The sequence below is a fragment of the Eurosta solidaginis genome, chromosome 4, assembly GCF_040869045.1.
Source record: "Eurosta solidaginis isolate ZX-2024a chromosome 4, ASM4086904v1, whole genome shotgun sequence".
Classification (NCBI taxonomy): domain Eukaryota; kingdom Metazoa; phylum Arthropoda; class Insecta; order Diptera; family Tephritidae; genus Eurosta; species Eurosta solidaginis.
In genome coordinates this window covers 182500361-182528337 of record NC_090322.1, presented here as the reverse complement: position 1 = coordinate 182528337, position 27977 = coordinate 182500361, and the positions used below count along the sequence as shown (strand labels likewise).

General features: G+C 36.1%; 2 protein-coding genes across 3 annotated transcripts in view; both read right to left on the bottom strand.

Annotated features, from left to right (window-relative positions):
• The window catches only part of Bx (Beadex), a 433930-nt gene extending 406116 nt beyond the window's left edge, over positions 1-27814 (bottom strand). The window contains exon 1 of the mRNA XM_067784142.1: positions 27676-27814. The gene's annotated coding sequence lies outside the window, so the exon portion shown is untranslated. The remainder of the gene's footprint in view (positions 1-27675) is intronic.
• HisRS (histidine--tRNA ligase) lies at positions 25-27809 on the bottom strand. Of its 2 annotated transcripts, none has more exons than XM_067784141.1 (5): positions 27676-27809; positions 3132-3344; positions 1304-1732; positions 465-1064; positions 25-366 (listed from the first exon to the last, which is right to left on the bottom strand). In XM_067784141.1, the coding sequence occupies exons 1-5, from the start codon at positions 27766-27768 to the stop codon at positions 163-165; spliced, it is 1539 nt and encodes a 512-aa protein (XP_067640242.1). In that variant the 5' UTR covers positions 27769-27809; the 3' UTR covers positions 25-162. The 2 variants fall into 2 exon arrangements, with proteins under 2 accessions (XP_067640242.1, XP_067640241.1); XM_067784140.1 differs by lacking the exon at positions 27676-27809 and adding an exon at positions 3428-3885.
• Positions 27815-27977: the final 163 nt, after the last annotated feature.

The window sequence follows — 27977 nt, the reverse complement described above, 5'->3', positions numbered from 1 at the left end:
TTAAAGATACAAAAAAAACTCAGATTTTATAGTTTTATACCCAGAAAAATGCATTTCGTTTAATTTTTTATTAAGTTAGCATTTAAAATAATTTAAATAAATATTTCAATATTTCGTAAGCCTGCCTTTTACAATCTCTAATCACAACATTATTTAAACAATTTAACCACGCAAACGTTTCTTGATCTCATCCGCCAACGCTGACAATGGTATATCTTCTTCCTTTCTTGTATTCACTTCACGTAACTTCACAATGCCTTTGGTCAGTTCGGAATCACCAAAAACAATCGCTAATGGAATTTGATTTTCTTCGCAGTGTTGTAATTGTGCCAATAACTTTGGATTCAATTTATACGAGTGCTCAGCCTTAATAAAAGAAAAAAGAAAACAATTAACTTTTTTATTGGAACTTTTTTTAGACATACAAACTAAAAAAAAATAAAAAAAAATACTATTTCTCTTACCTTAATGCCCTGCATCCACAAACTGTTCAAAATGCTTAAACGCTTTTCATGCAAACCCTTGTGTGCAGATGCCACATAAACTTCCACCTCATTGGTACGCATCTTAATGCCAGCTGCGGCATTTTTAGCTTCTAATACCGAAAAAATACGCTCCACACCAATAGAAACACCTACGCAAGGCACTTGCTTGCCTTTGGCATCAAACATACCAACAAGATTGTCGTAACGACCACCGCCAGCAACGGAACCGACAGTACCTTGCTCCTCTGCATTATCAGCGCCATTCTGAATAATTTTTGGTTCAGTTTTTAATACGCATTCATATATAACGCCAGTATAATAATCGAGTCCACGTGCAAGGCTTAAATCAAAGCTAATTTTTTGTGATAAACCCATTGCATTACAGTATTTGAGCAATAATTGCATGCCTTCTAAACCTTTGACAGCGCTAGAAACTGCTTTCAACTTTTCATCACCTAGAAGCGTTTCGACGAGCTCATTACCACCACTCAATTGCACATATTCACCAATTTGATCAGCAGCGATAGCGTCTAGGCCCTTCTCCTCAATCATTTCTTTACGTACTTCCGACCAAGGTGACTGTGGCGAGAGTGAAAAGTTATCAAATTAGCATAAGGAAATAAAAATTAGAAATATTCTATCGGCTCATTCCACTGTGATGGGTGTGTCATTTCAACTTAAATTTTGAGAGATTAATTCTCAAACTCTTTTTATTTCGTATGACTACGTAAAGCACATAATTTTTCTGGGTTTATTTTCCACTAGTTCGTTGCCGTTTAAAGTGGAATGAGCGTATTTCATCGCTATCAAGAAAATACCTTATCCAATTTATCGACTGAGGAGCAAATTGTACGGAATTTATCAGCAGGCACACCGCAAGCCTCAAACATGCCATCCAACAACTGTCTATGGTTAATCTTAATCACATATTCGCCAATATCCAATGTATCCAAAACTTCAGAAACAATTTTAACGCATTCAGCATCGGGTAGCATGGGATCAAAGTTGCCGGCAATATCAAAATCGCATTGATAGAATTCACGATAGCGACCGCGCGTTATTGAAGGATTATCACGTCGATAAACTTTGGCAATGTGATAACGTTTTAATGTGGAAATTTTGCTCATGGCTAAATAACGTGCGAGTGGTACAGTCAAATCATAGCGCAGCGATAAAATTTCACCACCTTGATCTTTAAGATCATAAATAAGTTTAGAATCTTCGCCATACTTGCCGGTGAGCACTTCCTAATAGAGAAGAAAAATGCTAAATAGCAAATAAATTTACAATAGATTCTCACATGTACATTAGACTGGGTCGGAAAAAAAGTTGCTAATGTCCGCCCCTAAATTTAAAGATTATGTTGAGAGGGTTTCGGAAAATTTTTTTTTACTTTTTTTGTTCCTTCGAAATACAGCCGAAAATTACTAACTTGGTTATTTGACGTCCGATTTTTAAAATTGATATGCCATTATTTTGGCCTTGAGAAGCTGCACATTTCCGTTTAATGTCCTTTTAAGCTATGAAGTCGTTTTCACATGATTAGTTCAGCTAACAAAGTTGTACCCCCCCCCCCCCCCCCTCCCTCCCCTAATGTATCATTTTTCCTTACCAAACGAAAGTACTTAAAAATTCACGAAAATGTTGCTTTGAAACCATATTACTAAAATAATAAACAAAGAATTTATAGCACTTTCAATATTTATTGCAGATGTTATTTTACCTGATTCTTATTATACTTAGACCTGAAACTCATGATATTTTTGGAGGAAAAATTACTATTAGGGTTTGCATTGAAAAGTTAATAAAGATATGCCAAATATCATAAATAGGGGAAGTCAAAGTAAATAAGTGAGTCAAACCTGTTGTTTCGTATTTATAATAATAACACTATGCGCCAAAATCAACTTTTTTTCTGGGTATTGGACAAAGCCCACTTTTTTGTAGAGATTGAGGCTTGTAAACAAAGTACTGTCTCCGTTTTTCGAAGTTAGCCTCAAAAAAATAGATATCGGCTTTCGAAGTTCGAAATTCTACATTTCGAAATTTTATTTTTTTTGTTAACGCGTTCAGCAAATTGAAAGAGTAAAAATGTGAGCGTGGTCCGCTCTTTTCCCTTATTTGAAGGGCTGAATTCTTTTTTTGAGAAATTTAGTATAACAGCTGTTATACGAGGTGAAAAGTCAGAAGTCAGAGTCTGACTGTAGTAAGTCAGAGTCTGACTTTTCACTTCGTATAACAGCTGTTGTACCACTTTATTAGCTGACCGAATCATGTGAAAACGACTTCATAGCTTAAAAGGACATTAAACGGAAATGCGAAGCTTCTGAAGACCAAAATAATGGCATATTAATTTTAAAAATCGGACGTCAAATAACCAAGTTACAACGAAAAAACCTTTTCGGCTGTATTTCGAAGGATCAAAAAAAAAATTTGCCGAAACCCTCTCAACATAATCTTTAAATTTAGGGGCGGACATTAGCAACTTTTCTTTTTATGGGGACCAACCCAGTCTAATGTACATGCGGCAATAAATGCGCAACCCTGCAAAAATCGCGAGTACTCCATGCATGCATGTATGGAGTACTCGCTATGGACCAAGCGAGTGCTCCAAAATTAACCACAAAGCACACTTGGTAAACTTACCTTCAATTCAAATACTGGCGTATCGATCGCTTCACCGCCGTGCTTCTTGAATACAGCTATAATCTTATCGAGAACGTCTTGGCGCAACATCATTTGCTGCGGTGAGTAATCGCGTGTACCCTTTGGAGTTTTAAGCGTAAACTTTTGCGGCGTTGCGGGTTCATCGCCAAGTTTCGCTTTCAAAGCGAGTAATCGTGCGACCTCTTCATCGATCTAGAAGTAAAAGCAAGAATTTGATGATACTTTTTTACAGAACTTGTGCAAAATTATTTACGTAAACATTTCTAAAAGCTAACCTGTGCCAGTTGTTGTGCTAGCAGAGTTGTTGCCTCATCATCAGTCTCATTATTGCTGTTGATTGTGTGGCTTTGTTTATTTTTTCTTTGCTTCAAATTTTTTGTTGCATCACTTTCGAACCGTTGCTCCACCCTGTGCGTGGTGGCGCAGTGACGACACGTTTGCTGAATTATGCACCCGAATCTATTATCGACGCTGAATGTGGTACAACACGCTAGTGGTGTGCACCAACGACCTTTTGTATGCCCAATAATAAAATATGCAGTTTGACGGCCAATCGAACGCAACATTTTTTTTTTTTGTTTGTAGTCTTATTTTCTTTTTGCTTAACTACAGTTCTAACAATTTACTGTTATTAAAAATTTTTAAGCTCACTTTTTTGCTTTAACATTTACTTTATAGAAAATAAGTGTAATTCATTTGTTTAAATATTCGAGTGCGCACGCGACGATTTTTCAAACCTAAACAACAACAATAATGAAACTGATTAGAAATTGTATCTGAGCGGTGAAAAGCATATGTGTCGCGGCCTATGAAAAGGGGGCTTATGACTCAAAAAAGAAATTGCGAGAAACAGCTGTTAACAGCTGTTTTTTTTAGTCATAAGCCACCTTTTCATAGGCCGGGTCACATATTGTGAATACTCTACTAACACATGAAAAGTAATTTTGCGTTAGTTGTTATTAAAGTAATTGACAATAGCTGCACCGAAAATAACAAAAAGGAGTTTTTTTCTAAATTATAAGTAAACAGATGTGATTTTGAAGGTTAGACGTAAAAGTTTATGTGAATGATGGAAATGAAGGCTTTAGATATTTGGCTGGGCGCGAGTTCGCCTAAATTTGAGGTACCTAAACTAAAATTCCACTGGAACTTTCCAGCACTGCAATAATTTAGGAAGAAGGTGTCAAAACAGTGCGAGTTGATTTGAAAACCTAAATTGTTTATTTCTGCTAAGAAAATATTAACAATGCGGGAAATTTGGTATTTTTGATGCGTTTTCACGCTTAAATAGAATAGAGGTCAATTAGGGTCCGCGGTAAATATCTATCCCAAGATAGCAGTTCAAGAAAATGCAGTAGCTCTGTTTTATAGTTTTTTTTCGGACATAGTGGAGCACATGCACAATGACCTTTTCCACAATCTCGAATTCAATATTGTGATGTTGGTACGCCTCCAATAACTTCTTTAGGCCAATTAGTGCACTTGGCTGCCAAATATGTTCAGATTGCGGTCCATATTTGAGAAGGATCCCATTCTTGTGTCGCCAACATCAGCTTGAATAAAATTGAGCTCACCATCACGTACAATTGATCGGACTTTACTCGCAGCAGGGATCATCGCTCTATGATCTATGATTTACGTAAATTGAATGGACAAGAGCCATTTATTTGCATATACAATATTGAAAAATCCATATTTTTTTTTTCAAATTTGACATTTGAATTTAGGCTGAAAAATATACTCATAAAAACAGAAAATTTTTGCTCTGTACTGCCTTATCGACAGTTTTCAGTGATTTGGGTTTTTTCTCTATTTAGGTAGAAATTTAGGTCAACTCGCACACAGCCTTAAGGTACATTATGTGAAAGTAAATTTATACGCCTAAAAGTAGATAATGTGAGATTAAATTTGTGCGCCTAGAAATTAATTATGAGAAAGAAAACTTATGGCCTTATTATGTGCATGAAATGTTATTTTATGCGCCTGAAAGTATGTAGATTAAATCAGGCGTGAATGTTTATAATTTTAAGGTCCGGTTTTTCAGTACGAGTTCAACTCAGTTTATCAGTTAAACTACGCTTAAACTTATTCTGCAGTTTTTTAGTAGCTATCATCCGGTGACAAAATCCTGAGCCAGATAAATAATTTTGCATGTAAATGCAACAACAACGATTTGAGCCAGATAAATCCAGATAGAAGTCTGGTTCAATTTGTGAGCCAGATAATTTGTTAATTACTTCTTTTTGGTTGGCAACGCGGCCTTTAATATACCTACTTTTTTAAAAATAGATGTCTTTGCCTAGCCTTTCGCCGTATGAGTTAAATGAAAAACAGCGGCGTCATATGCCTATAACATTTCACGTGTGCGAAAATTGCACGAGATCTGCTTCTCAAGTCTCTCAATGATCCAGAGCATTCCCGTGAGAATTGAGCGGGAGTCGGAGCTATAAAACTCACTGAAAGACGGCAAGTATACTTTAACTAAAGCTTATGCGGCAGTTACCCACCGACGTGTGCCGTACGTAAGGACGTTTGTCGTACGAAGCACGTTTGACCGAACTCTCAAGCCCGTAGGAATCAATGTGTGCGTCTGTGTACATGTACATAACATATTTGTGTGTGTATTGTTTACAGATAAGCACTGTTGCCATTGACCATTTTGCATGTATGCTTATGGAAACATCAACTTTTTCCAATTTAATTTTTGATATTGTAAAAGGCCGGAATACATATTAAATAAGTATAGATTACATATTTATAATCAGCACTTTTACATAATTATTTCGAATTATTTTCACAATTTTTCAAACTTTAATTAGGTGTTTTTGCATAAAACTGCAAACGGTCAAAAATTAGCGCACAAAAGTTTACTAGGCAATTATGTCTAGTGAGAGAGCGATCAGCTGACACGTTCTTACGGAAAAAATCAAAATTGTTTTGATTTCTACGTTCCGGGCTACGTACGTACGGGCGTTGCACGTCGGTGAGTTTTCGTTTACATTGCACACTCATAAGATAGGTCGTGTCAGCTGACACGTTTTTGGTACGTAGGTTCGTGAGTAACTGCCGCATTAAGCGGCCGATTTGCCAGGTTTAAACTCTAGTTAACCTATCAGTTATTTGCGTTCGTTCGAAATGGCGTCGAATATACCCAACAAGCATTTGGGCTTGAGTACCATTAGAGCTCATGTTGATAACTAGCATACCTCGAAAATTTCAAGAGTTGTTTCGAAACAGTGGCTCAACTTGAGAATCATAGTGTATTCAGCAAAAGAGAGATTTTTTTATAAAGCGCAAAATGCTATTACTTAAGTTGAAAATTTATAGTTTCTAATTTGTGGTCCTTTTACTGGATTCAAGTGTAAGATTCCAATACTACAGTGTTTTCACGAAAATAAAATATATATGATTTATTTTTGATTAATTACTCTTCATTACTGCTGTCAATCAGGTGTTTATTTCTCACAATAAATAGCTGTTGGCTTTGGTGGTAACACCTTGGAGATTTTTTTTCAACTTCACCTCAACTCGACATGCAGTGTAGGTTATCAACTGGAGAAACGTGTTGAATATTCATTTGAGAATTGTACATTTCTCAAAATCTTCCAAAGGTTGATAATATTTTAAAATGCTAATGACATTGGAGATGTTGTTGTTGTTGTTGTAGCAGTGGACATTGGAGATTTACTCGAGAATTATAAAATTTACAAAATTTCTCAAAGGTTGGATAGTGATTGCAGAATGAAATTTGGATATCACCTCCAGAACTAGATATATATTTCGCTGGAGAAATATCTTTTAAATGTTTGTTGGGTAAACAAAATCCAGCTGTTATCACATCTACAAATTATCTATAGATAAAAAAACCAAAGTTGCCGCACAAAAAAGCCTACTCCAAAAGCGGCCTTAAACTGTGACTGAAAAACTGCTCAGTAGTTTATCTGGAGTTCGAGTTTGACTAGAGTTTAACCAAACTTAGTTTAAGCTTAGCTTAACCAACTACTGATAAACCGGGCCTAAGTAATTATAAAAAACGGTGCGCCTAACGGTAGATTGTGTATAAAACATATATTTAAAATAAATTTTTTATGCGCCAAGATTTCGCGCCAAATGAATTAAAAACCAGAATTATTATTGTTTTAATATAAACCTCTGAAAAGCAAAGCCTAGTTAAATATTTCCGTTTTTTTTTTCTTAAGTTTATCTAAATTTTATTTACAGAGCATGGGAATCAAAAAAATTCGTATAAATCGGTGCAGCATATATGTGAATGAGTTAGTTACGAACTACTTATGAATGATGTTGATGAGTTTAAGCATTAATGAATAAATGATTGATTGACTATGAGCAGGGCAACTACTTGGACATCAGAATTTCGTATTTAAAAAAATATTGCATTCCATCGGCCACAATTTGCTGCGTTGGAACACTTCGATGATGATATTTACAAGTTATATTTGATTTTGTTCCTATTTACATACATATGTACATATAACATCTAAAAAATATCAACTATTTTATAAAATTCGTTTTAGAGGTATGGTTCCTTCGGCAAAGTTTTTTATTTTGATCCCTAGAATACGATTTTCACAGAGCAATGAGCGATTTTTAAATCGACCCGCCCTAATATACATACATCATTTATCCACCCTGTTGGAAAATTAACAAAACAAAATAAGTTAACACTTTTCTGTTCTTCGCGCTGAAAACCAGCACAGTCCGTTTTCTGCGTGGAAGACTGTGCTAGTGTTAGTCTTCCATAGAAATTTTAAACGTGCTAGTCTTCCATGGAACCGACAACATGGAACCGGCAATTTGAATATTTTCCTCGCACAAATCTTAATTCATAGCAGTATGAATATACTACGTTGTTAACTGTGCAAAACTATTTCAAATCTTTCAAATAAATAAAAGGCAGACAGGCGGCTATCAAATCTTTCGGCTACTCTCGTTCAGTTGTAACGTAGCGCTACAATAGTACGACCCTCGCTGTAATCTTTTTGCCGGAAATTATACTGCATATAGTACATTAACAGACAGCCAACAATAACAACAACCACCCAATGCAGTAGAGTGGCGTTTGATGACAACAACAAGGCAAATATCACATGTCGGCCCACAGTAAATGGCAATGCCAAATTAGCGGTACATTTCTTAAACGCATCGTAGCTGAAGCAGTATAAAAGAAATTAATTTGCATGCCTCCAGCCGCTTTCGGCCCCAGTTCTACATCGCAGGTACGAAACGGCAAGTGCAGAGCTTTTGAACCGCTCCCCGGCACTTTACTTTAGTGTGCGAACACGGGATGAGCGATTTCCACCGAGCGAGCCAATCCCTCTTCCGGAATGGAAGGGAGTGCCGTGAAGGCTATCACGTCCGTGCCCAAGCTAAGAGAAGGGGGCTTGTCGCAGTACGGCCAAGCGACCTCTCAGCCCTGGCTCCGGCCGTACACTGATTCGTCAGCTAAAGGGGCTACCGCTGTGCCGTCTAGATGCACTTTTCCTCAGCCCACGGATTGGCCTGCGGACTTTCGGCTGGTGCAACTCCGTTTCCAGCTCTGCCGCCGTGCAGTCATGGAGGCGGTGGTGTCCAGCTAGCAAACCAGCACTACTTTGATTCCTCGCAGTCTCGTTACAGATAACTACCCCGCATCTGCCCTGTGAGAAGCCGCCATTGCTGACAGTATCGCTTCAGGCAAGGCATCATAAGGTAACGACTTTTGATGTTACTGATAGCGGCATTACAAGTTCAGTATACAGTTTGGTATGTATTGAATTGAGGATAGTATGCATAACTTCAAAATTCCAGATTTTTTACTAGATTTCCTATTGATCTACAAGCTTGATATAACAATTTTTTTGTAGCACAACATAATTACACTATACGGTAAATAATTTCTTTATCTGGGTATTGGACCAAAATAATTTTTTTTTGAGAGATTGACTCATAAGCCACAACGCAATTTTATCGTTTTTCAAAGCTAGTTCCAAAGCTATAACCATTTTGATTTGAATGATATAATGCTTTTCTTTGCAGGTTTATTGTAGAAACAAGAGTCATAGGAACTCGAAAGTCAGATCTTCAAAAAATATTAAGAGATGGTTATTCCTAAATTGTTTTTCTACTTATTGCATATACTTGAAAAGATTATCATTGATATGAGAACAAAGGATGTATCACGCCCACATTTTTACTTTTTTGTTCATGCAATACATTTATTTAGTGTGCGGCAATTTAATGTTCTCGACAAATTTCTTTATAATCGCTATATGCGAAGGCTTGAAGATGAGCTTAAAGATAATCCAAATCCCTTTTGGAACTTTATTCGCTCCAAACGTGATTCACCGAATATTCCTAATTTGCATGACCTTTAATGGGGTAAGCTCCCAGTGTCTAACTGAAACAGTTGAGCTATTTGCGGAATTTTTTAAATCTAACTTTGACGATGCCAATGTAGGTCTGGCCGGCTCTCAATCGCGCTCGGGACTTCGTAATCTGATAGATTTTTGCTCCCTCATTATCTCCGAGGATGATGTTCGCAATGATATGCTCTCCCTTAAATCTTCGCTTCGTTGTGACACTGATGGCCTTTGCGCCTTTGTTCTGAAGCACTGTAGTTTAACTTTGTGTGCCCCCATTTGCCATATCTTCAATTTATCTCTATCCTCTGGCACTTTCGTTGATAGATGGAAAATTAGCTCAATATGTCCTATTTTCAAATCCGGGAACAAAAATTACATCTCTAACTATAGGCCTATTGCCAAACTCACAGTATGCTCGAAGCTTTTTGAAAAAATCATAAAGGAGAAGTAATCTTTTGTCATTAAAAGGGTGGTTAACCCGCGTCAACCTGGGTTTATTGCTGGTCGCTCTACTGTTACTAACCTGGTGTCGTTTTCTGATTTCTGCATTTCTGCATTTAAGGACGGTTGCCAGGTGGATACCATATTTACTGATTTCTCAAAGGCTTTCGATAAAGTTTTACACCAAATCTTATTATCTAAACTTGACTGTATAGGATTTCATTCTGTCTTCTTATCTTGGTTAAAATCGTATCTGTCGAACCGGTCTCTGGCGTGTGTCGAAATCGAGGGCTGTAAGTCCCACCCTTTTTATGCAACGTCCGGAGTTTCTCAGCGTAGCATTCTCGGGCCTCTGTCGTCTGTGCTTTTTATAAATTATATTGGTTCCAGCTTTAAATCGTCCTCTTTCCTTCTATATGCAGATGATCTTAAGTTATTTCATAGAATTAATGGTCCGTCGGATTCCCTACTCCTACAAAATGACCTAAATAATCTTATCGAATAGTGTAAGGCCAATAATTTCTTTCTTAATGTTAATAAATGTTTTCATATGTGTTTTTCTAAATCATCTAACATACATTCTACCCTCTATATCTCAAGGCTTACAGAAACCTTGCCTTTCTTCGTAGATATGCAAAAGACTTTAGGGATCCTCATACAAAGAAGGCTCTTTATACCTCTCTTGTTCGTGCAAAACTTGAATATGCCTCAGTTGTATGGAATCCTATCTATAACAGCTATGCTGCCAGAATTGAAAGGGTTCAAAGAAAATTTATTCGTTTTTGTTTAAATTCACTCAGCTTTGATGACCCAATTCCATCCTATTACTCGCGCTGCTTACTCATAAATCTCCAACCTCTCGAATCCAGAAGGATAGTACATCTGCTAATGTTCGTCTATGATCTCATCGCTGGCTCTCTGGATTGCTCGGCTCTCTTAGCGGAGGTGTCAATTAATGTACCTAATAGGAGTTTTCGTACATTTTTAACATTTTACTTGCGTGCTTGCAGGGCTAATTATTGTAGTTTTGACCCAATTTTTCGCGCGCTTGCTGAATTTAACAGACTCTCGGGGAGGTTTTTTATTGATTTCTCTTTGTCGAGAAATATTTTCAAGTCAACTCTGGAAGTATATCTCTAATTTTAACTTGCAATATCTATTTGTATTTTTTTTATTTGTTTGCTTATGGCATTCATATTTTCACATTTTTGTGTAGTTATAAGTTGTTTATTTAGTTTTTTATTACTTTTGTTTCTTGTCTGTAAGATTATTTCTGATCATAGAATAAATAAATTAAACATAAACATAAACAAAATAAAATTACGAAAGATTCCATTTTGACTTTCGAAATCCCGTAACTATGGTTTGGAGGCCAACTTCGGAAAACGGAGAAATTATTTTTTTGCTTAGGGCTCTGTTCCTTCAAAGAAATTGGTTTAGTCCAATACCCAGCTGAGTGCTGTACACTGTTATATTTATTTATAGAAAATAAGCAATAATCCTAAATGTAGCTTTGGTTTACTAAAAATAAATGTGTTGAACAATCATACTGTAGATGTGTTCGTTTATTAGAACTTCATAGATCTAAGACTGGTCATTCAATCCCTCCCTGAGGAGTTTGGGTCGCCAAAGCGTCGTCTGGTAACAACGCCAGGTAGGTCAAGTTGTAAATTTTGTTGTAGAAACTATAATTGCTGACAAACCCTTGAAATGGTTGCGCCTCTCAACCACCTGAATACCTTATAACCCGTAATATTCAATTCAGTGTGGGGAGTACCTAGAGTATTGCTATGTAGTATACACTCCCCGAAAAAGTACCACTTGAGAATAGAGCCAACAGATTTGGTTCTTAAAATTCTTTGCAGCGTTGGTATACTACATTCACTTGCAATTCAAGATCACTTGCAATTGATCATAAGATCAAGCACTTATGAAAGAATGGCCCACCTGCAGATTGTGGCGACAAAAGACAAGCCCCCAAAGACGGCAAGGTCTTAATACGTAGATAGATAGATAGATAGATGTTGTGAGGTTAAGCACTGCGACCTATTGCTCTATTGTGCCCTCATTCTCTTTATACCACTTCATCCAAGCCAAGTTCTCTGAGAAAATCCAGAATGGTTCTAGGCTTCAGAGAATGTATATGACTATTTTCTAATTTGGATGATCTTAGGATCCTAAGTCTTCGTCTCGCGACTGCCTCACATTCCTTCAGGATGTGTTCTGCAGACTCATCTTCGTCATCGCAGAATCGACAGAGGCTACTAGCTGATGTGTCCAATTTATGCATATGGCTCTTTAGCCTACAGTGACCTGTGAGTATACCTGTTAAAATCCTAGGGCTACTTTAAGGTATCCATTTTGGGACACCAGAAAATGTGTTCTTCACACACAGCTCTACACACACTTACGTTCACTTTTGTTCAATAAAACGTTTGTCTTAATTTTGTTAAGTTTAGTTGTTTTATTTAAAACTTTGTTTTTCTTTTATTTGAGATTTCATGCTTCAATAACAGATTAATGAAAATTTAAAAATTAGTTACAAGCTAGTTTGTAAAGTTGTATGAAGAAAAGTTTAGTTTACCTTATTGATTCGGTTTTTGTGAACGGTTTTTTCCTTTTTATTCATTTCATCTAAAACCGTGACATTAACTCCATCAATTTTTGTGACTATATATGGCCCTTGGTAAATGCTTTCATGTTTATTTCTAGGTACTTTTTGTACTACTACCTTATCGTTTATATTAATAGCTAACGGACGCGCCATTTTATCATATAGGTCCTTATTTTTAATTTTATGTTTATTAATTAAGTCTTTTGCTATTTTATGCGTTTTTTGTAGTCTATATTTTACTTCTTTTGCATAATTTTCAACATTGTAAATTGGATCGATTTGTTCCTTTTGAACTTCATTTGGTAAGGTAACATTTCTACCGAATACTAATTCGTATGGAGTAAATCCATTATCAAAAACTGTACTAGGAGTTGTATTATGCAAAAATGTAAAATATTTCAAATAAACGTCCCATTCGGGGAAGTTATCATTTAGAAAAGCTCGTAAATATTCATTAAACACCCGATGATTTCTTTCAATTGTACCTAGGGTTTCATGATGGTAAGCTGTAGAAAAATTATGTTCGATTTTTAGGAGTTTAGTTAATTCAGAGAAAATTTCGTTTTTATATTCGGTTCCTAAATCGGTTTTAATTGATTTCATTATGCCATAAATGAGGATGAAGCCTTCAAAAATGGCTGTTGCAATTGTTTTTGCTGTCTTATCAGGGATTGATATTGTAACTAGGTATTTGCTTAAGTCGCACATAATGGTAACCGCGAACCTATTCCCATTATTCGACTCAGGCAAAGGTCCTATTGTATCTATAACTACGACATCGAAAGGTTTGCAGGGTGTTGGTGTAAGCACCAAATTTTCTTTGGTTTTTGGCTTGACTTTATTCAAAAGGCATTTTTTGCAATTTTTGACGTATGTGGCAATATCACGGGTCATACCTTTCCAATAATATTTTGTACGTATTTTTGCGTAAAGCTTTTTATTTCCGCAGTGACCTCCTGATATCGGGTCATTGTGGTAAATTTCCATTAGTTTAAGTTTCTTGTCGTTGTCCGTAACTGTTTCGACAGGTTCTATTAATAGTATTTGTAAATTTTTTAAAATTTGAAATAGAAAAATATTTAAATAACTGATCATCTTTTTGCCATTCTGCTTGTTTAATACTGTGTTTACCAGCTTCCTTTTCAAGCTTCAAAAGTAATTCATCTAATTGCATTATTTTGTTAATACAAACAATATTAAGTAACTCGAGTTTTTTATGTTTTAAATGCGCATATATTTTTAAATTGATTTTATCATTATCGTTGTCATGACATATTTGGCTTTTTATCCTATGGATTTTCTTGGAAAAATTATATGAAAATTTGTGGAATACCTGTAATTTGACATTTTCCTCATTTATTCTTCAGCCGATTGTTGTAATTGTTCGTGACGTTTCGTCATAGCCCTCGTCTGTACCGCTAAAATTTAATTATTGGAATTTTTAAGTTCTTGGATTGAAATTCGCGATAATGCGTCTGCACCTACGTTAGATTTTCCTTTAATATATTCTATGGTAAAATTATATTCGGACAATTCCAAACGGATTATGGAAAGTTTCGACGACGGATCTTTCATATTAAATAGATAAACTAGTGGACGATGATCTGATTTAACTTTGAAGTGAGTGCCATAAATATATGCACGAAATTGCTTTATTGCAAAATATATTGCCAAAAGTTCTAATTCTACTATTGCTTTATTTTGTTCCGATTTGCTAAAGGATTTTGAAGCAAAACAAATTGGCAAGTCGTTACCGTTATGATTTTGACTCAGTATCGCACCACAACCTAACTTTCAAGCATCAACCGTAATTAAAAATTCCTTGGTGAAATCTGGATATTGTAATAGTTTTGGAGAAATCAGACTTTTTCTTAGTTTTTCGAAAGCTAACTCACATGCCGTATCCAAATTAAATTCAACCTTTTTTCTTCTCAAACGACTCAATGGAGCTTCTAAAGAAGCGAAATTTGGAATAAATCTCCTATAATAATTTGCAAATGCCACGAATCCTCGGACAGCATCTTTATCGCGTGGCTTAGGATACCTTTTAATTGCTTCAATTTTTGAATCGTCTGGTAGCAAACCATTTGCTGAGCATTTATGCCCTAAGAAAGTTACTTCAGGCCTAAGAAAATTACATTTTTTTGGGTTAAGTCGCAAGTTGAACTTTCTACAGATTCGAAAACTTTTTTTATATTATTGAGATGATGTGCTTCGCTACATCCAATTACTATTATATCGTCTACATACATAAAGGCTTGGTTGGGTGAAATACCAGAAAATGCAATTGACATCATTCTTGAAAATGAATTTGGAGCTACGTTTAGACCAAATGGTAACACCTTCCATCGAAAAGCTCCGCGGTCAGTACTAAAAGATGTTATGTCTCTTGAATCTTTGTGAAGTGGAATTTGGTGAAAACCCGAAAAAAGATCTAATGTAGAAAAAAATTTCGCGCGGCCAAGGTTATCCAAAATATCGTCTATACGTGCCAAGGGAAATTTGTCGGCAATTAACTTTTTATTTACAGCCCTAAAATCAACGCACATTCTATACGATTTTTGGCCATTTAGGCCTTTCTTCGGTACCAAAATCAAGGGACTGTTATAATTCGAACAACTATTTTCGATCAGATCGTTTTCCAATAATTTATTAACCTGTTTATTTATTTCTTCGCGTTGAGAATACGGTAGGCGATAATTTTTAATGTATACTGGCGTCGTATCGTTTAGTCTTAGTTTTTGTTCATAAAAATTGTTTATTGTCATTTTATCATTGTCTAGCGCAAAAATATCGGAATATTGTAAACATAAGTTAATAAGCTTATTTTCAGCATAATTAGGTATTTGTTTTTCTAAAATGCTTTATGTTCTTTAATACGACTGTCTTGTTTTACTGGGTTATTGATTTTATAAACGTTATAATTAGAAAGTTTTTCGGTTTGAATGTTGTGGTTGTTTACGTATTTTACGCTATTTGTGGTATTTATTACCTTGATGATCGGATTACTAGTATCAACTATACATTTCGCTGTGAAAACACCGTCAGAAATCTCTTGAGAATCCACGAAAAGTGGTTCTGAGTGTTTTTCCAAGGCGAAAATTCTATAAACTTCGTAACGAGGTGGTATAACAAATGTATCGCTTTCCATTCCGTGAAGGATGGGAAGTGCGATCTTTTCATTGCCTATTCAGAAGGAAATGCAATTTGTTGCATAGCTGATATCGCATTTATTTGTTTTTAGGAAATCCTTACCAAGTATTCCATCTGATGGAATGTTGAAATCATTGTCTACCACGTGCAACGTATGTTTGATATAAAAATTTGAAAAGTGTAAGTTAGTTGTAAAAGTACCTAATGTAGAAACTGTATCTGTAGTTACTCCAGTAATATTAATTGTATCACTGTTATTAATTGACAAATTTTTATTAAGAGAGGAAATTTTAATTAACGAAATGTCGGCTTGTGTATCGACTAGAAATGTACAAAATTTGTTAGAACCAGTAATATTTATTTGTATAAAATCGGAGTAATTTAAGTTTAGACAATAAACGTTTTTAGAAGAAAAACTGTGAGCTGAATTAGTTAGTAATTTGTCTCGTCCTCCCTCAGTGTTCGCTCCTGAGGAGCTTCCCTGTTTAAAGCCCGGACGCTTGCATTTCTACCTCTATTATTGGAAGTGTTAGAACCGTTATTATTGCTAGTACGACTATTGTTGCTATTATTATTATTATTATTAGGCTGATTCCGATTTCCGCCGCCGGAACGGAAATTTTGCCTTTGATTGCCGCGATTGAAGTTGTTGCCATAGTTACTGTTACTAAAAGATGGTCTATTTTGGCTATAATTGTTAAAGTTACGACTTTGATTTTGAAAATTTCGACCTCGGTAATTACTTTGAAAATTTCTAAAATTGTTATTGTTCCGCGCCCTAAATGCTAAAACTTGGCGTTCTTTTATTTCATTTGATTGCTTTACAATCAGTTTAGCTACTACGTCCTTGGAATCAGAAAAATTGGTTGAAGCGAGGATTGATTTGACTAAATTGGTTTTTGCGTTCAATCCGCAAACGTTAACTGTTTGCTCGATGGCCATTTCACGGGCTTTGGTCTGAGTAATCCCTTCGATAATGAGCGAACGCTCTAAAGCATCAGACAATTCCTCGACGCGTTTTGCAAAATCGGTGTAATTATTATTATTAACTTGCAAAGCTGCAATTTTTCCGGCCACAACTTTGGGGTTGTTGGGCTTTATACGGGTACGTAGTGCTAGTTTTATATCATTAACTGAAAGTACTTGAGTTGGTATCGCTTCTCGAGCTTTACCATCGAGTTTGGATTTAATATATGAAATACAAATGTTAGTTAAATTTTCGTCGACAAATTGTTCGATTAACTCAATTTTAGTAATGAAAGATTCGAGACCTAGGGGCTCACCGCTATAATTTTCACGCATAATACCAGCACATATGCCGATAAACGTCCTTTTTTCTTCAGGAGTCGCCATATTTGTATCGGAATTAGGAGGATTTGAAATATTTGTTTCGGGCAATTCCTCAAATCCGTGAAATTCTCCGGACAAAGAAAGTCTAACAACAAGGTTTTTGATTGTACTGGGCGAATATGTGGTTGAGCCTTCGGAAACTGGGCTTTTAAAATCAATATTTTCGGAATCGGAACTTTCGGAATTAAAATTTTTGGAATTGGAATCTGAATTTTTGGAATTTTCGGAATTTTCGGAATCTGAGTCTTGTTCTGAAATTCTGGGAACTACTTTTTGGTTTCTAAGAAACATATGTAGTAGGAAGCAAAGAAGAAATATTTAAGCTGATTAAAGTCGAATTTGTAGAAAATGCTTACGAAAATTTAACAGAAATTGAAATTGAATTGAATGTTGATGTGAAATTGAAAGAATTATCCGGCAATTTAATGAAAGACTGAATATTTAATGATAAATTGAATGTATATTGAAGTAATTTAGTTTAAATTGATTTCAAAGGAAAATATTTTATTTTGGTAAAAGGACTTGGCTGTTGATAACGGACGCACCGCTTTATTAAAAAGATCTCAATGTGATTGTGCTTTTACGGACGCACCGTTTTTATTAAAATTGTATGGTTTTATTTTTATAGATACGGGCGCACCGCATCTTTTCAAATTTGTAATATGAATATCCTCGGACGCACCGGGATTAAAAAAAATTTCATTGGTTGTTTACGGGACCACCGTTTACGCAAAAAAAAAATCTTTTTGGTTAATTACGGAACCACCACTGTATGTTAAAAAAAATATTTTTCATGTTATTTTTCCTCTTTGATGGAGCCCACTGTAGGGCAGAGTGGGACTAAAACTAGAAAACTTTTTAAAAATGTATTTAATTTCAGCAATTGTTATACAAGCCAAAAAACCAACAACGCCATTAATGATGATTAAAAAAGTTTCTGTTTTTTGTCCGACCCTGTCCCACAGTGCCTACCTTGACACATTTTGCACACATATATATATGTATGTATACGTCGGGAAATTGTATGTTTGTATTAAAAGTTTTTTTTTTTTTTTTTTGTTTAATGTAATTGAATAAGTATGATAATAAGTATGGTAATTTTGAAAATTTGAAGTATAATTTGAAATGTATTATTTTGTAATAGAAAAAGGTTAATATTGTAACGAATTTGCTTGCAAATCCTCTTATTTGCAATCCTCTGCTAAGTTCGAATCACTAAACTGTTGAATAAATAACTCCAATTTGTAATAATGCAAAATGGCCTTTATTAAAGTACTTCACAATAACAAACTGTGCAACGAATAGCTTGCTTAATAACCACACTGATTGATAGCTCAATGAAACTCTACTATTCAAAATAACACTGCTATTGCTCGCTAGATATCGTCTTAATCAAACTGCTTGACAACTCAAATCAAACTGAATTACTTCTTACTCGCCTGCCCCGCTTTTATAGTTTACGCTGCATACTTCTAGGCTCTTCCATTTCCAGAACTTACCAACTATATTCGTGTGTGTATAGTTCTCATATAGTTCCTACTCGTTTACAATTGTCTACTTTTTAGCGCTTCTCAGATGTACATATGTGAGTTTGTAGTTTACAGTCTCCCGCACACACATAAGCGTATAAGTAAATTCATCTGTGTGTGACATCTCATCTCTCGCTGCCTTGTATGTAAATGTTGCTCGTCGGAATGTGTACATATGTGTAGACGCAATTATTGATTCGTTTATGTAGATACATAATGATTGAATTATTGGTGTGAATTCACGTCACTGCTTAGCATCGGCCTGGAGATGGCAGCACTCCTTAGTTTTGCTAATATTCGTAACACTGCCCTCCACCTAAGTCTGATCGTCCCGATCAGACAAATCTCCCAATCTAAACGCCGCTAGCATCTCCAAATGTACCACCCTTCTAATCCGTGGTTTCCCAGTGGTTTGTATGCGGTAGATGGTATCACTGATCTTCTTCACAACTTTGTACGGGCCTTCCCAACTGCACCGAAATTGGGCTGGAACACCTTTCCGCCGGTGAGGGTTGTTTAGCAGTACCAAATGTCCATTCCGGAAACCTTCCGAATTATTTTCCCTGTCGTACCTGTGTTTCATCTTACTACTCATTATTCTGGATCGTTCTCTCGCACTCTGTTGCTTGACCAATGAAGAACTACTTTGTAGAGCTTGTTCTTGACGGATTGGCTTCACATACTCAGTATCGTTCCGACGTTTCCCAACAAAAGTGCGCGCTGGCTTGAAACCATGCTTGCATTCTTTCTGAAAAATTCTTTCAGTCATTTTAGTGCGTCCATTAGGGTTTGTTGATGCCGGTCTTTTCCTCGCAGGTACTTTTAATTTCGCTTTATTTGGCACATTCGATCCATCAACCTTTGCTCGATCTACTTTCCTTGACTTTCGTGGTCTCTGTCGAATCTCCTCCACCAGCACTCGCTTACTGCTGAACCCTTTTTCCAAACTGAAGTTAAGTGGCACATCTTGGTTCTCATAATGCATCACCCTTCTCTGCATATCGATCTTGATGTCATGGTCAACCAAGAAATCCACTTCCAATATAACTTCATCAACTATATCTGTCACAACGAATTTGTGTAGAACCATGACCTTCCCAATTAGGACTTCACATATTACTTCTCCCTGGACTTGGTTATATTCGCCTGTGACCGTACGCAACCTCGCTCCAGGTAATGACTTTACTCTCTTGTAGACCAAATCAGATCGAATCAAGGAATGAGATGCGCCCGTATCTACAGTCAGTACACGCTCCTTGCCATCCACATTCCCTCTGACGGTAAGACTGCTTGATTTCCTTCCAATTTGCGACACAGATATCACATTCAATAGCCGGGGCAAGTTTTCGTTCTTTATCTCTTACTCGCTCTTGCTCATCTCCTCCAGCTTTGCGTTTACGGCCACCCACATTGTTGGAACTATTAGGACCAAGATCGCAATGACGTGCAATGTGACCGGACTTCCCGCATTTGAAGCATTTGATAACTTTTTCACTCCGCTTTTGCGATCCTTTCAGCACCTCCAATATTGCGTCTACCCACTCTGGCCTTTCTACTTCCACACGGCGTGCTTTGAAAACTGGCTTACACAGAAGCGACGCTGTTTCCTGAGTCAATGCATGGGATACCGTTTCAGAAAATGTTTGCTTTGGGTTCGCGTATGTGGCTCGCTTCGTTTCGACGTCCCTTATGCCATTTATAAAGCTCTGAATCTTCACTCTTTCCGTGTATTCCACGGGTGCGTCCGCATTTGCGAGATGAGTCAACCTTTCAACATCTGAAGCAAACTCCTGCAATGTCTCATTTGCTTTTTGGTAGCGGTTTTGCAACTCAATTTGGAATATCTGTTTCCTATGCTCGCTTCCGTAACGTCTCTCGACAGCGGCCATCAATGCTTCATAGTTGTTCCGCTCTCCTTCGGGAATCGTCTGTAGGACTTCGGCTGCTGGCCCTTTCAATGCCACGAACAGAGCTGCAACTTTATCTTCATCATTCCAGTTGTTCGCTGTCGACGTCTTCTCAAATTGGAGCTTAAATACCTGGAATGGAACAGAACCATCAAACGTTGGGGATTTTACCTTCAGAGTAGACGTTGAAGTGATTGGACGGTTCAATTGTAACTCCCGAATCCGATCTTTCAAAGCATCCATCTCGGCCTCCACTTTATTTTGTCGTTCACTAACAGCCTCCAGCTGCGATGAGAATTTTGTTTCCTGTGCCTCCAGCTTTGTTGAGATACGTTCTTCTTGTGCTTCGAGCTGTAATGTTATGCGTGCCTCTTGTTCTTTTAATTGTTCTGCAATTTGTGACGCCATGTGTGTTTTCTGTTCTTCCAATTGTGATGCCATATATGTCTTCTGTTCTTCCAGTTGAGATGGCATGTTGGTGGATATTTGCGATGACATTTCTGTTATACGTTCCTCTTGCGCTTCCAGTTGGGATGCCAATTGCGACGACATTGATGCTACTGTCGATGTTTGTGCAGATATTGCAGCCAATATCATGTTCAAGTCTGTGCTGGTAACCGTCTGCGATGTTTCGTTTTTCTCTTCAATTTTTGTTGTCTCCTCGCCATCAAGGTGAAAGACATACTCTTCCACATCAATTCCTTCTGCTTCCATTGCCTCTCGTAGCCGTGCCTGAAGTTCGAGTTTAACGCCGCTTGTATTCAATCCACGGCTCTCCAACTCCTTCTTCAGTTGCTGGATCTTTAATTCACTGAACTTTGCCATGTCCTTGTTGTCTTCTGGAATTTATTCAACAATTCCTCTTCTGACACCAATTGTAACGAATTTGCTTGCAAATCCTCTTATTTGCAATCCTCTGCTAAGTTCGAATCACTAAACTGTTGAATAAATAACTCCAATTTGTAATAATGCAAAATGGCCTTTATTAAAGTACTTCACAATAACAAACTGTGCAACGAATAGCTTGCTTAATAACCACACTGATTGATAGCTCAATGAAACTCTACTATTCAAAATAACACTGCTATTGCTCGCTAGATATCGTCTTAATCAAACTGCTTGACAACTCAAACTGAATTACTTCTTACTCGCCTGCCCCGCTTTTATAGTTTACGCTGCATACTTCTAGGCTCTTCCATTTCCAGAACTTACCAACTATATTCGTGTGTGTATAGTTCTCATATAGTTCCTACTTGTTTACAATTGTCTACTTTTTCGCGCTTCTCAGATGTACATATGTGAGTTTGTAGTTTACAGTCTCCCGCACACACATAAGCGTATAAGTAAATTCATCTGTGTGTGACATCTCATCTCTCGCTGCCTTGTATGTAAATGTTGCTCGTCGGAATGTGTACATATGTGTAGACGCAATTATTGATTCGTTTATGTAGATACATAATGATTGAATTATTGATGTGAATTCACGTCACTGCTTAGCATCGGCCTGGAGATGGCAGCACTCCTTAGTTTTTCTAATATTCGTAACAATATGAAATAATTTTTTTTTTTGATAGAAAATATAAGAATATTCATTGGAAATTGACAAAAAAGATGTAAGTTTAATTTATTTTAATGTAATTTATGTAGTTCAAAAATTATTTCATACCAACTGCTGCTGCGTTTCGATACCGCTTGACCGCTTGCCGTTATGTTGTTGCTGCTGCTGGACTGCTGCTTCGGTTGCTGTTTTGTTGCAGCTGCTGCGCTTGCTGTTCTGTTATGTACTGTTCTTATGTACAATGAAAGGTGTTTGTTTGTTGCTTTTTGGGCTTACGGTGGTTTGCCGCTATGCTGGTAGCGTGGCTAGGACCGTTATCAGTGGCATGGCTAGTGCCGTTTTTATAGAAAAAAATTTTGGGTACAGTCTTCAAATTATGTGTTTTAATTTTGATATTTTTTGGCTTTTTAGATTTTTGTAAATTTTTTTGTAAGTTTTTTTTTTTTTTCAATTTCATAATTTTTTTGTAGTTTTTTAACGTTTTTTGTAATTTCCCCATATTTGTAGGGTTTTTCTAAATTTTTGTAAATTTTTTTTTTTGTAGATTTTATAGTTTTTGTTTTTAAAGAACATGTTTTTTTTTTTTTGTGTAGTTTTTAGTTTTTAAATTTTTTTTGTAAGATTTTTGCATTTTTATTTATTTTTTTTTTTGTTTTTTGATTTTTTTTTGTAGATTTCTTTGTAAATTAAATTTTAATTCTTTAGATAAAAAAATTTTTTTTTGGTTAATTCATTTTTAATAAATTTTTGATTTTAGGGTTTTAGCCTTTTAACTTTTTTAAAATTTTAAGCTCTTTTTTTTCTTTTTGATTTTTAGTTTTTAAGAGGCCTGCCTCTTCACGCCTATGGCCGCCATTGCAAGGCCTGGCGTCACGGTCGCCATTTAAGGTGTCCATTTTGGGACACCAGAAAATTTGTTCTTCACACACAGCTCTACACACACTTACGTTCACTTTTGTTCAATAAAATGTTTGTCTTAATTTTGTTAAGTTTAGTTGTTTTATTTAAAACTCTGTTTTTCTTTTACACGTTTTAGTTCTTCAGGAGTGCACCTAGTTTTAATTTCTAGTTTATCCTTTAGGTTTAACTTCTACGTTTTAGTTCTTCAGTAGTGCACCTAGTTTTAATTTCTAGTTTATCCTTTAGGTTTTACTTCTACTCTTAATTTAGATTTTACAATTTATTCGCGTGTGTAATTTGCCGGTTCTATAACAACTGTAAAATCTCCCCACGCTGCGTTGCCATTTTTCCATCGCTGAATGCCATTGCCACTGCTGAGTACAATTGGCATTGCTGTTCAGCAACATATTATTATTATTATATTATAGTGTGTTCCTGATGAAGCGCTTCAATCCCGGAGGTGTCCCACGTACATTTGTTCCCCAGCTCTATCTTGAAGCGCTTCTCAAACTTAGTTATATTCCTCGTATCATCTCTGGGAAGTTGGATAAGTGGAATCTGCTCCTGCAGCTTCGCCAAGCTCCGTGACTGTATCACTTTGCCTCTTCCACAACCCTCCTTAGCTATGTTTACTAAGGTACTCCTGGCTGCCTGCTCAATTATTATATGTAGAGGCGTTAACTCAAGCAGCACCTCTATTGCTGCCGTCGGGCATGTTCGCATGGCTCCCGTAATGCAGACACACGCTAAGCGGTTAAGCTTCGTGAGTGATTTTTGTACGGTCACCATGGTTGTTCTTGATGCCCACGCAACTACTCCGTACACGATGATAGGTCTCACTATCATATGTACATCCATCTTAGGATCTTTGGGCTGCATACCCTGCAATACGTCTGCACACCATTATTGCTCTTGTGGCCTTTGATATGGTGTTGTCGACGTTTTTCTTCCATAATAGCTTAGAGTCAAACGTGACTCCCAAGTATTTCACCTACGTCGTGTACTCCATCTGTACTCGTATCCATTGTGATTTGCCTAATCCCTTCCAGTTTTCTTTTCCTGGTGAAGGGCACAATGGATGTCTTGTTAGGGTTGATGCTTAGCCCTACCTCAGTACGCCATTCTTTCGTTAACCTCAATGCCCTTTGCATTATGTCGCAAAGGGTGCTCTCAAATTTGCCCCTTACAATGATAACAATATCATCCGCGTACCCCTGACATTGGATTCCGTTGTCTGAGTAGAAGTTCATCTACTACCAGGCTCCACAGCAGGGGTGACAGGACGCCCCCTTGTGGACATCCTTTCGTTGTTTTAATCTCTACTGTACCGTCCCCACTTGAGGTTTCGGCAGTCCTCGTACGCAATAAGGCGTTTATCCACATACGGATTGGACGTTGTATCTCTCTTCTCTCGAGTCCCGATTCACACTTTCGTGTGTTGTGTTGTCGAAAGCCCCCTCTATGTCCAAAAATGCGCATAGAGTTGTCTCCCCATTTCCTCTTACAATAAAACTTGATAAGTGAAATATGATTGATTCAAAGCTCTTTTTCGCTAAGATATAGCTTATTTTTATCGTCTACGACCCTTTTAAAAATCTTTTATATAAAAGTGGGCGTGGTCTTTAACCGATCTCGTCCATTTTTTCTAGAATTATTTCCAGCTATAGGGAAAATTTGTGTACCAAATTTTATTATGATCCGTTAATTTTTCTTCGAGTTATGGCTCCCGAAACATAGAAAATTGCTTAGTCATAAAAGGGGCGGTGCCACGCCCATTTTTTTAATTTAAAGTTTTTCCTATTTATTGTTACAAATACACTTGGGAAATAAAATACCATTGATATAAAGCTCTTTTTTGCAAAGATATAGCTTATTTTATTCGTCCACGACCCTTTTAAAAATCTTTCATATACAAGTGGGCGTGGTCCTTAACCGATTTCGTTAATTTTTCTTCAAAGCATTCCTTATAGTAAAGGCAACCTCTCTGCCGAATTTTGTTACGATAGGTTTAACGGTTTTTGATTTATGATTAATAATAATATTTGTAAAATTGATTTTATCACAAGTGGGCGGTGCCACGCCCATTTAAAAAAAATTTAAAATTTTTATCAAGAGTCTCATAAACACCCTGCCTAGTGATTGTAAAATACTTGAAGCTTATGTTAAGAACCAGTTAGTGAATTACATTGAAGATAATAATATACTAGCCCACCAACAGTCGGGCTTTAGAAAGATACATTCTTGTGAGACAGCGCTTAATTTGGTGATACATGACTGGAAAGAAGAGTTGAATAATAAAAAAGTGGTTGTTTCAGTCTTCCTTGACCTCAAAAGAGCATTCGAAACAGTAGATAGGGCGATCTTAATTAAAAAAATGCAACGTATAGGTATAACTGGTATAGAACTTGACTGGTTTCGCAGCTATTTGAAGCAGAGGAGACAGAAAACTGTTATAAATACGGCGATGTCTGATGAATTGGAAGTGCCCATAGGGTTACCACAACGCTCAGTTTTGGCACCGATACTGTTCTTAATTTATATTAATGATATAGTTAACGCTATTGAAGGTTGTGAAATTAAACTATATGATGCATTAATAATGATTAGTGAGAATAATATTAATTCTGCACATTCTAAAATACAACATGAACTGAATAACCTGTATAAATGGTTGTGCGGAAATAGACTGAAACTTAATATAAATAAAACGAAATATATGATAATAACAAGGAGGAACGTTAATGAGGAGGATATAATTGGTTTAAAAATAAATGATGAAAGCATACAAAAAGTTGACAGAATAAAATATTTTGGAATTATAATTGATAACAAACGCAAGTTTGATGAACATATAAACTACACAGTAGAGAAAGTTGCGAAAAAAATTGGGGTTATGCAGAGAGCATTAAAATATATTCAAAAAAAGCACAAAATAATTATATATAAGTCCATTATAGAACCGCACTTTGTATACTGCCCATCTATTCTATTCATTGTGTCAGACAAAGAAATAGATAAACTTCAAAAGATGCAAAACAGAAAACCTAGAGATACTCGTACGGCTGATATGCTGGGAAGTTTGAACTGGTTAAGTGTCAAGCAAAAGATGTTTTTTTACGCTATTAAGTTTATATTTAATATTAAAAGTGAAACGGTACCTGAATATTTCAGTAAAAACGTAGTATTAGTTAAGCAAACACATAATATTAATACAAGGAATAAATATAATTTCAAACTGCCTTTATTCAGAACTGAAATAGATCAGCAAACTATTTTTTATAAAGGTCTAAAAAGTTTCAATGAACTGCCTATAGAAATAAAAAGTTGAAATGAAATCGTAGCTTTTAAAGCAAAGCTTTACGAATATTGTAAAACCTTAGCAATAAGATAGTAAATTGTAATCTAATTTTATATATGAATTAGGCTTTTTTGCCGTAATAATAAATGAAATGAAATATCAGTCCACTCGTCAAATTTCAACATTCTAGGTATATTATTTAGTAAATTATCAGGTTTTTTGTGTTTTCAAAAATGTTATATATATAAAAAGTGGAGGTGGTTATCATCCCATTTTGCTCATTTTCAATACCAATCTATTCTGGGTCCATATAAGCTCGTGTACCAAATTTGGTGAGGATATCTCAATATTTACTCAAGTTATCGTGTTAACGGACAGACGGACGGACGGACATGGCTCAATCAAAATTTTTTTCGATACTGATGATTTTGATATATGGAAGTCTATATCTATCTCGATTCCTTTATACCTGTACAACCAACCGTTATCCAATCAAAGTTATAATACCATGTGTACAAGTACAGCGGGTATAAAAATATTTACTGAGGATGTATTTTAATATATCATACCGAAATTTTTGAAAAACGTTATTTCGAAAAACGTGTTGGTTAGAGCCCTTGTCCGTTAACCTAACGATATACATATGTATATGCGTTAGAAGGTCACCAATACTTCAACCAGTTTTTTTGGTACCAACGAAACCCGTCCCAAGCAACTTCGCTCAGCAGCACAATAATAACTATAGAGTTTTCGTTTTTATTACAGTTTACAACTCACAATAAGGCAAATAAATATTAGTTGGATTTGAAATTGAACGTTTGAAGCTTTGGTTTTTATTGCTGTTGTTGTTGTTGCACCACCATAAGCTTGGAGCTCTTTGTAGCATTCGACGAAAATCTGCCAACACAACAATTTTTCAAATTTTGCCTTGAGCACTTAAAGTAATTGTAGATAGCTAAACAGTCCGTGCAGAGATACATTAAGCCATCTTAGTCTGCATACTATGCCCTCCACGCTCTATTGCTCATGAACCTTTAATAATTATGGCAGACGCGAATCATTGTTATTATTACAGCAATGAATCACCAGAACATGCAAAAGACTCAACAAAAACAGTGCCAAGAGCAGCAACAACAAAGCCAACTACTAAGTTTTGAACTAGAAGATTTTGGAGTATTAATGGTATGGAAATCTGACGAAATTATATCATGATTTGGCTAATACCTGTAAATATATGTATATATATATATACTTATAAGATGAATACAAATATACGTTTGTGTCAGGGTTTTTAACATTTGTTGCCGCTACTAAAAACGATTGTAAAATATAAACCACCAATTCAGTTATATACATACATCTGCACAAAAGCTGGTCTACGACAGCAGGAAAAGCTGCAGCTGGTACTCACCTTTTCTTTGCTTTCCTTTGCCATTTTTAGTTTTCTCACTAAATCGCCTTGTATTTTTATTTCTTCGAGTATTTGTTCACGCGTCTCACTCATTCTAATCCACACAAAAAATAGCCTATATAAACTTTTTTTAGTTTTTGCTAGTTAACTTTTTTGTGGTTTGTGGCTTTTTGGATTATATTGAAGTCCGCGTCCTTTACACTTCAAGTTCTCAGAATTCTCTAAAATACACACACTAACTACACTACACTGTTGTTGAAACTTGCGCAATGAAATTTCTATTATTACATTAAATTTTTAAA

Bases quoted from the DNA above. Each gene is read 5' to 3' on its own strand.
- HisRS (XM_067784140.1), bottom strand. From the start codon at position 3,718: ATGTTGCGTTCGATTGGCCGTCAAACTGCATATTTTATTATTGGGCAT. The intron at 3,345-3,427 runs GTTAGCTTTTAG...TTTTACTTCTAG, and splicing joins TAGCACAACAACTGGCACAG to ATCGATGAAGAGGTCGCACG. The intron at 1,733-3,131 runs GTAAGTTTACCA...CTTCTCTATTAG, and splicing joins CGCCAGTATTTGAATTGAAG to GAAGTGCTCACCGGCAAGTA.